General features: G+C 40.7%; 4 protein-coding genes across 7 annotated transcripts in view; 3 read left to right on the forward strand and 1 right to left on the reverse strand.

The window, feature by feature from the left end:
- ccn5 (cellular communication network factor 5) overlaps positions 1-1,540 on the forward strand; it is a 50,191-nt gene extending 48,651 nt beyond the window's left edge. For both annotated transcript variants that reach the window (XM_074682385.1, XM_074682384.1), the window contains one exon: positions 678-1,540. In XM_074682385.1, coding sequence (XP_074538486.1) covers positions 678-965 — 288 coding nt within the window. In that variant the 3' untranslated portion in view covers positions 966-1,540. The remainder of the gene's footprint in view (positions 1-677) is intronic.
- Positions 1,541-2,111: 571 nt separating this feature from the next.
- The window catches only part of pfkfb1 (6-phosphofructo-2-kinase/fructose-2,6-biphosphatase 1), a 43,669-nt gene continuing 31,071 nt past the window's right edge, over positions 2,112-14,709 (forward strand). For all 3 annotated transcript variants that reach the window (XM_074681321.1, XM_074681322.1, XM_074681325.1), the window contains exon 1: positions 2,112-2,473. The gene's annotated coding sequence lies outside the window, so the exon portion shown is untranslated. The remainder of the gene's footprint in view (positions 2,474-14,709) is intronic.
- Positions 3,875-4,861, forward strand: LOC141798718 (P2Y purinoceptor 1). The gene has a single exon (XM_074680521.1). It carries the CDS (start codon positions 3,875-3,877, stop codon positions 4,859-4,861), a length of 987 nt encoding a protein of 328 aa, XP_074536622.1.
- Positions 7,182-9,077, reverse strand: LOC141798720 (UDP-glucuronosyltransferase 2B20-like). Its single transcript, XM_074680523.1, has 2 exons — positions 7,517-9,077; positions 7,182-7,219 (listed from the first exon to the last, which is right to left on the reverse strand). The coding sequence occupies exons 1-2, from the start codon at positions 8,964-8,966 to the stop codon at positions 7,182-7,184; spliced, it is 1,488 nt and encodes a 495-aa protein (XP_074536624.1). The 5' UTR covers positions 8,967-9,077.

Here is a 14,709-nt window from a genome sequence, read left to right on the forward strand (position 1 = left end):
GTAGTCTCATCTTATTTCATTGTTGAATGTTTAGCACCAATACACTGAGTCAAACTCCTTGCATGTGTAAATGTACTTGGCAATAAAACCCAATTCTGATTCTACTCTTAAGAAACTCAAAGAAATCTGCCTGAAAAATAGAAATGCTGACAGATTTTGATTTGAAATATAAGAACGTGGGTTGTGCAAAATCAGGTTTTCTGAGAAACCATAGAAATTACACCCTAAGCAGGTTTGTTTACAGGAAGATTTAGCAGAGCACCCACAATTTATATGAGACAAAAAAACAACATGGAAGCTTAAATGCTAGCTGAAAGCTGACGAAGGGCTATGATGACATGGTAATTACAACACTTGCAGCTAGCTTTGACATTTCTGAGTCATGATTTATGAAAGTTGCAGCTTCCAATCAAACTTTAACCTTTCCATGCCAGTCAAAGTGTTTGCTAACAATGATCTGAAGTATAAATGCATTTGGAAAAACTTAAACTGCACTTGATTCAAGCATTTACACTGTGAGATGGGATTGACAATGTTTGATCTCTAAAAAATCATGTCTTTTTGTACACAACAGCCAATCTGTGACCTCATCATCTAGCATTTTTGGAGCCTCACCCTAATCCAAAACATTACATACTCTCTAACTTTTCTCTTTTTGTGTGTTGACATCCTTACAGTGGGGACAGCAGGGGCACTGCAAGGCCAGCTACACCTCACCTGGTCCCATTCGGCTCATCCACCAGGGCTGCTACAGCACTCAGGCCTACAAGCTCAGATACTGCGGGCAGTGCACAGACTCCCGCTGCTGCACGCCACATCAAACCAGCACGGTAGAGGTCACCTTCAGGTGTCCCAGCGGCAGACTCATACAGAGACCTGTGATGATGATCCACTCCTGCGTTTGTCACAACAACTGTCCCTATGGGCCGTTCAGAAACCCTGCTCTGTGGGGCTTCAGACCCTGAATGATCACTGAATCCTTCAGGAAAGAAAGACTTTGCTCTGCAGTCTCTTATCAACCAAAAAAAAATTGGGAAAGCAGAGATGATAACACATCAACAACTGAGGGTTAGAACAATGTGCACTAATTTTCCTTTTGAGTTAACCTTGTAAAACTATCCTTAAAATGACAGGAAGCCAGCTGTTAGAAGTTACAGCTGTCATTTTACTTTCGGGATGAAACAGGACGAAATGCCAAGCTCAAAGTTATGGTTAGTTGCAGAAAATACTGTAACATCATGTCAAAGGTTTTTGGCTAAATTATGACATCTAGTTTAAAAAAATTAAGGTATCCAAATCCAACTGTGGTTAGAGGTTTGCAAAACTTTATAAGGTTGTTTTCACAGTTTTCAAGTCAGGTAAACACTGCTAACCAGAAAAATATGTTGTAAAACTAAATATCATTGGCTGACAAATCCCTCCACAAAATGACCCCAACTTTTGAGTTGACAGATGTTTTCTGACACAAGCAATGCAGCTTTTGACTTGTACAGTTATTTGTGTATATATGTAGTAGGGTGACATTGCACTTATTTCTTCTTTCTCTGCTTTGTTGTAAATATTTCTTTAAAGTCTAAAGTGCCTTTTTGCTTAAAATAAATTCCATTTTTTATTTTGTCATACTGTGTCATACATGGTTTTACGATGTCATTTTGTACATCCTATTAATTCTTGGGTACCTTTCCACAACATTATTTTTATTGTTCATCATAAATGGCAGTAGAGTGCATTCCTGTCAGATAAGATGATGTTAGACACCAGAAATACACACTAAATACACCACCACCACACCAAATAAATCAGTTTCAATGATTCATATGAAGAAAAGAAATTTACCAGTACTCCAAGACTTATTTTAGTTGGTGTGGCTTGTTAGTCAAACAAGGTGGATTAGTCTGACATCTAGTGGACAAATAAATGAACTGCTGAGCCAAAGGGAAACGTTTGAAAAGGAAGTTAATTGTATTGAAAATATTTACACATTTCAAGCTTTAAATCATACGTACAGTTAAAAGACGTCGATTATTTTAAATGAAAAAATAAATCGGGTGAATAAATAAAATAAATAATAATTACACCGCCACGTTTTAAATTTACGTCATGACGTTTTAGCGACGTGACCGAAGATGACCGTTGACCGTTGTTTCTCGTCTGCTTAAAGTACTAGATTCTTATATTGGTAAGCCTGGCCAACAAACATTAGTTTGACAATGTCAAGACGTAAAACTGTTGCTTTATGTTCCGGATAAGCCAAAGTATCTACGAAAAAAACAATAGTGAGCGACGTCACTTTTTTGTCTCAAAGAGTGGAGAGTGTCGCGGTAGCGGCGGTAATGCTGGACTGCTAATTCCACAAAGGAGGATGTTGAGTTGATGGAGATATAACTGTGATACCAAACATGGTGAAGGACGAAGGTGATTTGGAAGTAGACCATGAAGAGGACAGCCTGAAAGAGCTGCAGTTCTTCTAAAAGTAAGTGCTGTAACTTTTTTAGAGTAAGCCACTTGTACCTTCGAGCCAACGTTAGCCACAGGCGGCTAGCTCAAAGCTGTTGTTTCCATGGTAACACTACGATTCCGCTCCTCGTGCCTGCATTAATGTGACTGCGTAGTTTCATCTTTCACTCCGGCCTGTGAGCAATTGTGTTTGTGAGTCCTAACATGATTTTTATGATTGACTATGATTTAGAATTTGAGTGACACTGACTCTTGTATTTTATTTGCACCTAAAATTTGTTTGGGCAAGGCAACATTATCTACATAGCACATTTTGGCATGGGGCAAAGTGTTTCAGACATGGTAAAAAAAAAAGAATCATTGCAAAAGCTTTACATTACATATTAAAAAAACAACAACATTGAAATTCAAGAAAAAAAATATATAAATACAAAAACAGCAGGTTAAAATATATTAAAACAGATTCTAAGTTACAAGCACAAGTTACATTGCTATAAAAGAAAAATTGCAACAATTTAATATATAATTTATAAAGTGCAGTTGTAAAATGGTAAATCTTCAACTTGGTCTAGAGTAGCTGAGAGTTTCAGAGGACCTGATATATTCTGATAGTTTGTTCCAGGTTTTGTTAACTTAGGTCACATCATGGTGTTTGCTTGGCTTAAATACATAACCATAAAAGTGCTTCATCATTTTTGTATTCACAGCACTACTCTTGCTGTATCCCAGGAAAGTTCAGAGCCCTTAATACCATTTTGACAACATTTTTCTGTATTTGCAAGCTTCAATGCCACACAAATTCAGAGAAGACTCAATTTAGTGACCTCATATTTGTGTATTGATGTTTCAGTGCAACAGGATTTGAGACTGTTTAGTATCTCTTGTGTGTTTTTTCTTAGACTTCCTTGGCGTAGATTTTCAATAAACATGCTTTATTTTGAACTGTTAAAGTATTATTCAGTAACTTTATTAACTGGTGTACTTTATTAATGTACTTTATTTTTAAAAAAGTGCATTCTCTTCTCTTCTCTTCTCTTCTCTTCTCTTCTCTTCTCTTCTCTTCTCTTCTCTTCTCTTCAAACACCACTACAGGATGTGGTAAACCGTGCTGGTTCTCAACTTTCATTGCAGATGTTTTCATGTGATGGTTCAAATATTCACCCAAAACATGGTTTCACCTCAGATAACTTTAAATGTATGGATTATATTATAACAAGCACAAGAAACTACGAAACCAAAGCCACTTCCTGAATTCTGGCAGGTGCAGAAATAAAATGGAAACTTATGTTCAAAACAGGAAGTATTCTTTACACCACCCATGCTGTATTTCATTTGTCATCTGCTGTGACCTTTACCTGTTCTGAAAGAAAGAAAGGAATCATACCACACTTTCGTCTCTCTGTATCACTGTAAGAAAATGAACAGCTCAAACTGTCAGCTTATCAGTTTTGATTTCTCAGGCAAATTTCTGCCTCCTGTTTACATCTTGGTGTTCGTCGTTGGTCTAGCAGCTAACGGATGGGGACTGAAATCTCTGATGCACAACTGGAAGAAACTGGGTAATATCAACGTGTTTGTTCTCAACCTCGGGCTTGCTGATATCCTGTACTTGCTCACACTCCCATTTCTGGTTGTGTACTATATGATGAAAAGTAAATGGATCTTCGGAGAAGCTTTCTGCAAGATAACAAGGTTCTGCTTCAACTTGAATTTATATGGAAGCATTGGGTTCCTCACTTGTATTAGTGTGTACAGATACCTCGCCTTCGTCCACCCAATGAGAGCTATGGGAAGAATAACTGTGACACACTCTGTGACTATCTCTGTTCTGGTTTGGTCTGCTGTGAGTGTTCTGAGTCTTCCAGACATGTTCTACCCCAAACACTTTGGAAATAAAACTCAGAAATGCTATGATACCACCAGCCACATCCATGTTGAGGATTACCAGAAATACGTCATTGGATGGACTGCGTTTGGGTTTTGTGTCCCTCTCCTCATCACACTTGGCTGCTATGGACACATTATAGCTGTTATCTGTCGCAGCAATACCACTGAAAAGGAGCTGAAACAGAGGAGTTTAAGGTTGCTTTTCATCTTGATTCTTCTCTTCTCCATTTGTTACACACCCTACCACGTTTCGAAAAACCTCAACCTCTTATCACGAGTTCTGGACCAAAAGAGGATCTGTCGTGGGTGGTTTAACGGAGTCTACATTGCTCGTCAGATAAGCCGTGGCCTCGTGAGTCTGAACAGTGCTCTCAATCCTCTGGTTTACCTCCACATACATGAAGAGATCAACACCAAGCTCAGACAACGACTCCAGGGGATTTGTCGGATGTTTGGCCTGTTGTCTGTATCTCACTCCAGGAGGGAAGAGGTGACACAAGCCACAGATGACATTTAAACCAAAGATGCATGTTAATTCTGCTGTAATGGGTGCTGCTTCCAATTGTTGACTACATTTATGAGACCCAGCAGTGTTTTCATCTTTATTTTTTCATAGATTTCATGGATTTATTTGTACTTAACCAATTGTATTACATCATCTGTATTTTGCTGAACACATTTATGTCCTATGTCAAGGATTTTATGTATGAAATGATTCATTTCATGGTAAATGTGCAAAAAACAGCTCATAAAAAGATATTTCTTGAAAACAAAAAGATTATTGTTTTTCACTTTATGTTAGAAAAAGACAACATGCTATTTTGGGGTGACTGGATCTGCAATCAAACAGGCAGTTTCCTGTGGTTTTAAGAATGAGACGTGAATGTGCTCTGATGCAGCTCTGCTGCATTTTCTGCAGTACCAGAATTACTCATCCGTCCATGTTCATAAAAAGGCAAATAAAGAGTGTTTTGTGTATAATTAATCATTTATTTCCCACATTCACACACTCATCTGTAAAGGGGACATATCATGCTGATCCCTGATTTAATACTTACATATGATATAATAAATTTTAAATCACAGAGCTCCTCCTCTGTGATGTCAGTTAGTCACACAACTGCCACCGAGGGATACACCCACCAAGAGCAGAGTATCCCCCCTCAGATGCTGGATGCAGGGACTCTGCTCTGCGGAGCAGCTCGGTTTTACATGGTGAATTAGCAGTTAAAACACTGTAGTTTTAGCAGACGTTGTAATACTTGTGAGACTGTGATATTTGCATGCTTGTTCTGACATGCACTGTGAACCTGGACCACAATAATGCTGCGGTAATAACATAGTGACGAACTGACGGTAGAAGCGATCTTTAGACTACACTTTCAGCATGATGGATAAAACAGACAGAGAAAAGTGAAGGAGCAGGATGGAGCCCTGTTATAGAAATAGTTTATTGGTGAAGTCTGCCTATATTTCCACGTATAAACTCTACATGTTACAGTACCGGTTTGACTTACCACACTGAAGCGTCCTGAGATGATCTGTGTCGAGGTGGATTTTCTTCCTCCTGAGCTCCAGAACCGTCCGGGTCTGACTCGGGGTCCAATACAAAAGGACATATCCTACACTCTGCCATTTTATTAGTGCTATCAATGCCTTACAGTGAAGTTTTGGCAAACAGCAAACTCGCTCGGTCTGCCCCATCCAATGTGGCGATTTTGTAAATACTGTCATGCTGCAAAAACCGCCCCCTGCGCCCCTCTGATAGAACTAACCAATCAGAGCACAAAGGGCTGTGACGTTGCGAGGTTACTGGAGGTCATTCTCGAAACGGAGCGTTTCAATGAGATCTTCAGAATGGCCTAAAATGAGGATATTGAGAACGCTATTGTGGGGCAATGAAGGAACTAAATGACTTGTACTGAGGGCAGAAATGCTTTACAGGCATCCTAGTCTGACATAGTGAAAAGGAGAAACAAGCATGATATGTCCCCTTTAAGACAACACCACACCGTCTGATAAAGATTAGTAGTGAGAAGAGAGATCTGTGTTTTTCTCTGCTAAAAACTATTTGTGTGATTAATTTTATAGTAATGGTAGACACAGAAGCCCAACTGTCAGACACAAAAAGGACAGAAGAGCAGAAGAAAGCAAAACGGGAGAGTGATAGTGCACAAGCTCAAGGCTAACACAGGGGCTAAGCTGTTTGTGATTATGTCTATCCCAACCCACATTCAGTAGTTAGCCTACAGTGGTCCCTAGACTTGAAAGTCTATGAGTGAGGTTACATTATCTCATAATGTAACAGATACGGCTGCTGATAGCGCTACCTATAGCCGGCTACTACAACATTTGCTTGATGTCGTGTTTCAAACCGTAGCGGTACGTAACTGTACTGATAAATACCTTACCTTGACATGTATCTAGTAAAAAGTTGTTTTGAACAAAGAAAATTTGTTTTGATCCGATCTCCATTTAATTCCAAAACAAACACACACCTTGCTAGAAGTAATAAAAGACAGCGTGTGAGACCCCAGGCCAGAGAGTAGCGAGGCAGTCCAATCAAAACAGGCCTTCCCCATTGCATCTTTAACTAATGAAATAATATCTTTATTAAATAGAACAAGCACAATGTCAAAAGCTGAACATACGTCTTCAGCTATAGCAGGACTGGTCTTGTAGACACTACGCACACACTCACAATACACACGCACACACGCACACACACACACACACACACACACACGCATGTGGCCAAGGACCCACTGGCTTTAAACTGCTTCCCCTTTCCTGCTCTTATATCTGTCCTGCTAACTGTTAAGTAGCTACAGGTGAGCTTAACCACCTGTACCTGCAGAGGAGGCCAGGGCTGCACCTGTTAGAGTATAGAGCTGGAGGAAAATACATACACATATCAGAACTACAGCAGGTTACACACATGAACTATTTGTGGAATGATCATAAGTAAAAATAATTCAGCAGGAAAAACTGAAAATTAAAAAAAGATATGTGAAGCAGAGAGAAAAGTGTTCACATTGTTATGTTTTAATAGCTACTATACAATTATACTTTACTATTTGCAGCTTTGGTTTAATTTATCAGCAGTTCTTCATCTTAATATTTATTATTCCTTTTTTGACTTTAATGTGGACCCCCTTTTTCTTAAACAAACATCCAGTGAGACATTTACAAGACATCAAAATAACTGTAGTGATCGTCAAACCACATGACACCAAGAATGCTATCACATCCAGACTGTGATAGACGTACCATGGCAGCTTGTATGAGTCAGTGCGCAGGTGAGCTGCACCTTTGTGCCTCATGACAAACTCAATCCAGTAAACAGCAGTGTCTAATGGTTTCATGGGTTTGTCATGATGGAGCTGTGACAGTTTGAGCATATTCTGTTTGTACAGCTTTTTGGAGTCCAGAATGTTCTTCAAAGAACTTGTCAGAGATTCAACATCCATTGTCGTCACATCAACCATTTCAGCTGCTCCCCGAGCTATCATACGCACCATGTTGTCTGTTTGGTCAAAGATGAGAGGCATGCCCAGAACAGGGACACCATGGTAGATGGCCTCGTATAGTCCATTGGTACCCCCATGAGTGATGAACAACTTGGTCTTAGGGTGACCAAGAAGATCATTTTGGGGAAGCCATTTCACCAGCCTGGTGTTGTTTCCCAAAGTAGCAGGTCTTTGACCAATGTGCCGCCATACGATCTTCTGAGGGAGCTTTGCAAATGCTGAGGCAATGATCTCTGATAACTCTGGGCCAAGGTCACCCAGCAGGGTTCCAATAGTCATGATGATGACCCCATGTTCTCCAGAACTCCGCACAAACTCCTCTAAATCAGATGGAAGAGACTTTGTGGGTTTACCCTGGAACCCTCCAATATAGACAACATTGGGCATGGTGGGACGAGGGAACTCAAATGTAAAGTCAGTTCTCATCAGCCAGATATCAGCACCTTGGATGAGGGACAGGGTGGTCACATCAGGTCCAAAATACTGGTCACACACAGTCTGGTATGGTGGATTTGTAAAAAAGTGGTACATATAAACTAAAATGCCATGATAGAATATATTATTTAATCTTTGGAAAAAGTCCATCTTGTCAGTATAATGGGTGAGCAGCTCTGGAACATAGGACAGAGGAGAGGGAGCGATGACAAAGTGCGCCTCTCCAGTAAAAACAAGGCGCACATTAAAAACCATGGGAAGCTGGAGATAGTGTGCCAACAGGACTCCTCCTGGAAATACCGGGTCAATCAGACAAACATCATATCTGGCTTCCTTCAGCTCACTAGATAGTGTCTTATCCTCAAAAATTCTACGAACCATTTCTGCAACACTGCTGTGGCTCTCCCTGAGCAAAGTGAAGAGGTCCCTGTAATACTCGACAAAACCCCATAGGGTTCCCCCTTGCCGACGAATGTCCAGTGTCTTCTGTAAGTAGGAGGTCATGGAGTCTTGGTTTTCTATGTGATGAGACTCTTCCTGGGGAATAGTGATGGAGGAGTAATAGGGTGAAGACTCAGAAATATACCAGCTGGTTGAGGACCGTATCACTGTGATTTGATGGCCCTGTGAGTGGAGTGCCTCCACCAGGATTTTCATGTTCAGCCAGTGACTCCCATCTGTTGGGAAAACCAGCACTTTCCCACCATCACAAGTGAAGAGCAGAGTCACTGAAAACAGCAGGATGAAGATGAGAGCTGAAATGGACCCCATCACTGCAAAAGAAAACAGAATTTATTGAACACATACAGTGTTTCCCACAGGATTTTAGGAGACTGTGGCGGGGGAGTCTCTGACCCTCGGCGGTTTTAATGTGTGTGTACGTTTTTAAGTGCGATGTATCTCCCTTACAGTAATTGCAGTTTGGGACCATGGACATGAACATACGCTGATAAATAAGAACTTACAAAGGCATATCAGAAATATTTTAAATTTGATTCAGAAACAAAACCAAAAACTCACTCTCTCACAATAATTTGAACAATTTACTGAACAACATTTCAACAACAGGTTATTTACACTATTTCCCGTGATCTGTGATCCGTTATCAGGCTACTGAGGCTGTAGCCTACTGTTATTCTCTCACCTGAGTCAATGAGGCGTGTGTTTGAAGCTGATGAGAGAAAAGAGAGCAGGAGGATGTGAGTAGGTGAAAGGGAAGCAAAGTGGAAACCCTTTATATTGTTTTAACATCTTAAAAAATATTTTGGGGGGATTAAGGGTCAGATTACAATTTTTCTTCTCTCTGCTCCCTTATCTGGATTTGGGAGTGTTGTGTTTTCATTCTGTTTTTTTTCTACAGTGACTGCAGAAAATAGTCTAAATAAATAAAGATTCCTAAATTTGCTGCAGCCCACTTCATCACAAAATGTAGCCTGAATAAATGCAAGATCATTTTCTGAATGATACTTCCTGATATTGCTGTGTATCTGGCTTTGAGAGAAATTCAGCTTCTTCCATGCTCTCTCCGTCTGTTGTGTTCACCGTCTTACGCTGACATCACTACAAAAATCGTAGAGCGCACATGGCTACTTAATATGCACGTACTGATTTGCATTGACCACATATAGTTATGTTCGGGCGTGCTGAAGGCGTGAAAGGAGGCGTGCTCACCACATTCACGCTGTTCTTGACACGGTGTGATTTATCACGGAGAATAGCGTGCAGCCGTGTGTACGCAGAGTTTGATAGATCTGAAAAGAGTGTTGGTCGTATCCATGTTTTGCCTTTTTGTCGTAAATGAAACTTAAGAGGACTTTTACACGCTTTAATAAATGAAGGCCACAGGAGAGGAGAATATGAAATAATAAGCCGCGTCAGCTCGTTGGTATTGTACAGGTGATTGTACTGTGTGCCTGCACTGACTCTGACTGCGCGGTGATAATGAAACAGTGTGGTCGCTCTCGTCACTGAAACTCTGGAACCGAGACGTGCGCGGTGCAGCCGTTACTCTTCCCGAGAAGGGAGGCAGACAGCACAGTGAGATACTGTGTCCACGGCCGCAGTTAGCATGGCTGCTAATGCCCAAAAAAGACGTTACACGTACCTCAGAGTCAGACGCCCCGCTCTAACGTCGCTGGAATCTGGTTCGCGCCAAACGTAACAGGTAAAGAGCGACGTCTATGAGTGTGACCAGTGCGCGCGCACTCTTGTTCTCGCTTGTTTACGTGCGGTAGGAAAGTACAGCTGTGTAATGGTCTGACAGAGTGACGGATCGTATTTTTTGTCTCCATATGAGACTGTGGCGGAGCCAAATGAGACTGTGGCGGGCCGCCACAGTCTCATTAATTAATGGGAAACACTGACATATGACAAAATGTATGTCATGATGTCTTGGTAACCATTTCTGTCTTTCCATCTTTAATTCAGCTTAATGAAGGTCTCTGAAAATAGATTTAAAGTTTGATTTTGGAGTGTTGTTCTTTGGGTTTTATGCCTCTCCCTTCTTTCTTTAAACATAAGCAACATCTCTGTGACCAAAAATCTCTGGTTAAGCCTCATCTGACCAATGACCACACTAACCACACTTCTAGGATGCATAATCTTTCTCCAGGTTGTCCTTAGCATACTTCAGTCTGGCTTCAAGGTGCACCTTAAAGCTAGACTGGAACAGCTACCTCATAGAATTGTGACTTGTGAAAACCTCACCCAGTCCAAGGGGCTGGGAGGGTGACTCCCCGCCATTGAGCCAATTAACTTCAATCCCCGGTAGTTAACAGCTTTCAGTTTCACCTGAATTTTCTGGAATCTGAAATTCCATGGTAATTCACAGGGCGGATTATAGCTGGTAATCCTACTTATCATGCAGTGGTGTCTCTTCTTTAGAAGTGGAGTTTATCTTGACCTGCATCCTACAGCAGTTCATTTCTGTGCAGGGCTCAAGATAAGGTATCTTTTTTTAACACTACATTTACTGACTTGGTTAAAGTGATATTCCGGGATGGAACAAGTTGGGTCCCATCACAAGGTTTAGGGCAGAAATTACCCCTACAGCAGTGTTTTTGTGCAGCAGAAGCCCAGGGCGCACACACCAAACACCCCCTCCCTGCTCCTCTGCCAGTTTCCTCTGCACTCAGATGGGGCCATATTTTACTTGACCTAAAACACAAATAAACAGACTCCCACCGAAAAAATCTGATATCAGTCAGCATTCACACTTTATTTAGAGAATTTTCTGCACGTTACTTTCACACAAAAACTAAATAAGGTTCTAGTTCCCATTGTGTCTCTTCGTCCTGGCAGATTACCTGCGCTTGTTTATATCTGGCACGCCGCGTGTGCGGACTGATACACTAAGCGACCAGCGCCTCGTAGCCAGCTGTGGCTCTCCAGCGGAGGTAGCGCTGTTTTACGACACGATGAGAACTAGAGTCTTATTTAGCGGTGTTTTTGTGTGAAAGTAACGCGCTGAAAATTCTCTAAATTAAGCGTGAACGCAGACCGATATCAGATTTTTTTATGGTGGGTGTCCGTTTATTTGTGTTTTTGGTCAAGTAAAAAATGTCCCCATCTGAGTGCAGAGGAAATCGGCTGACGAACAGGGAGGGGGTGTTTGGTGCGTGCATCCTGGGCTTCTGCTGCACAAAAACACTGCTGTAGGGGTAATTTCTGCCCTAAACCTTGTAATAGGACCCAACTTGTTCCATCCCGGAGTATCACTTTAAGTCATCAGCTTGTGCCTTTCATGATAGAGGAGATGACAGAGGATAGAGTAGGAAAGGGGGTGGGAGTAAGGAGCAACATGCTGGAAACTCGGGCCACCCGCTCAAGGGCTAACCTCATGGGGTGTGACCTAAACTGCTAGGCCATCTGAGCCCCCAGTAGTTCTAGGCTCTGAAGACACATCTCTCACTAGTTTTCTTTCCAGAGACCAGGTTATAACCTCTGGCTCCCTGCCTCTGCCAGACTTGTTCCGAACTGTGTGGCGCTCTTACTTTGAGTTTCTTGACATTGCTTCTCACTCCACTTCTTGACACTGGGAAAGTTGTGATAACTTTTTTCTTCCCCTGCTTTATAAGCATCAACAATTCTTTTTCTTAAGTCTACATGGATTTCTGTTGTTTTTTGGCATTATGCTTTTTCCAGAGCACATGATTGCACAACAGTAGTTTGTATTTTGGCTCAAAAAGTGGGTCAGGTTTTCAGAAGACTCAAGTTTTGACCATGGAAATTATTTGTGAAATAATTTTGTTTCTGTGCGCAAAGTTAAATAAATAGAAAAAATAGAACGTTTGGAAAAGCTGTGTTAAAAAATGATTGATCTGTTTAACAGCACTTGGGAAAATTTTTGAATTATCTTTTGACATGACTTGAGTTGTCTGCCACTGTAAACATACAGAGTCCCCCTTCATAAGATATAATCTATCTGAAGGTAAAATCTACCTCTGAACAAGCCTGGAATCTACACTGTCCATAAAAAAAGCAGTTCATAGTTTTTTGGTTAAGTAGAACAGAAGCAGCAAGCACATCCAAAACTTTAAGTGCTGAGATATCAGTTCTAAAAGGAGAACATATTGTATCTTTTCTACACGTTGGTAAAAAGAATAAAAAAAAACTACAATTACCTTGGACTTTGTGACCTTTCCCTCAGACCAAAAAGAATCCAGTGACTGCGTATCATGCCACAGTTTATATAAAGGTGAATGTGTAACTCTCCATGATCCTGACTGAGCTGATCCTTTCTGCTCTCTGCAGATCCATGCAAGTTAGACCCTCCTCTAAACCCTCCTCCAGTTTCCCTTACACTTCCTGCTTTTATTTTCTCGGCTCTAACACAATCTGGATATAATTTATTCAACATCCTGAACATTTCCCGAGGATGTTAACTTGGTGCAAGGTTATTACTGTGAAAACTAACAAAGTAATAAAAACAAGTGGTAAAAAAGAATTTTGGTTAACTTAAATAGAAATAATGCTTTGTGAGTGTACAAAAATGGCAGAAAAACTAAAATTCTAGAAAAATGTATTTAGTTTTTATCTTTGTCAGTCGGTCTCATACACCGCTGTTGCACTGGGGGCCATCTCTACTGTGATATGGTAAGCCACAGCTTTGGTAATATCACGCCACTTTTCACTTGTTCTTTTGTGAGACACAACATGGGCTAATGAAGCTTGCAGCAGGGTTCGTTTCAGTGCAACAGTCTGGGTGGGCTTTGTGGTCTAAGTTGCAGCACATAGTCTGACACACTCTTTGTGCTGTATTAAGTGGTGGAAGAGATCTGTTGTGCTTGAACCTTTACTTTGAACAAATTCTCAATACTTTACTGACAAACTGTTTGGTGGTGGGCTCTGTCTCCATGATGCTGCAGTGATGAGTGTGGATGAGTGTAGGTGTGGGGAGGGATGGTTGTCAGGTCACAGAGCGAGGAGGTCAGAGCAGAGAGGATGTGCGTGAAACATAGACACAGGGATAGGGGAGGAGATATAGTGCAAACTTGCAGCCCACAGGAAGAAATGTAGTGCAAGATGATATGCAAAAAGAACTGTATACAAACAATACTGTTCCTTGTTATATCCCAGATAGAAACATGATAGTAAAAATTAAAATTTCAATTTATCACCCAACCTAAATGAGAACAGTTATTTGGTTATAGTTTACAAAGGTATTCTGGGTATAGCTTGTAAGCTGTAGCTCTCCTAAACAGTCAGCTAAACTGTTGATAAATTCATTACCTTGTCCCGTTGTACACAGTAAAAAGTTGTCTTGACCAAAGACAAGCATTCTCAATAAGAAGATCCGATCGCTGTTCGTTTTTCAAAACAGACACATCTTAACCACATCACAGTCCTTACTTACCCATGTTCTTTTTTAGTTAGGGTTGGTCTTAATGCAAAGTTTTCAGCATCGTTAAATTCATAAAAGTCAGATTTGCAGAAAATGTCAGCAAACATGAAATTTCACAAGAATTGTTGTGCACTGAATCAAATCTAGAAGTCATTTCCTCTGAAAGTTTCATCTTCTCTGTAAACAACTACATTTTTTTCATTAATTCAAGACGCAACCACTAGGGAAAAACCCACAACACAGCAATACCACATTATGCTCCAATGATGCTACAGTGGCAACTGAATGGAAGTAAAATGTCAGTTAACTTAGAAATCTTGTAGTTGGATTCCGTCATGTTTTGACTTTAAATGACCTCAAGGAGCAGCAGTTTGTTACAGTTAGCATTTAACATCTCCATAATCAGATCAGACATCAGAAATACTTTATTAATCCTCAAAGGGGAATTACATTTCAGTTTTATCCCATCCAAGAAACATAAAAAACAGAAATTATAAAACTGAAGATAAGACCTGCAAGTCTGTGTACACACTGTGAGGCAATGCCTCTGAACAAACC

Source organism: Halichoeres trimaculatus, unplaced genomic scaffold, assembly GCF_033239565.1.
Source record: "Halichoeres trimaculatus isolate MK-OKI-2021-1 unplaced genomic scaffold, fHalTri1.1 fHalTri1_scaffold_11, whole genome shotgun sequence".
NCBI lineage: Eukaryota > Metazoa > Chordata > Actinopteri > Labriformes > Labridae > Halichoeres > Halichoeres trimaculatus.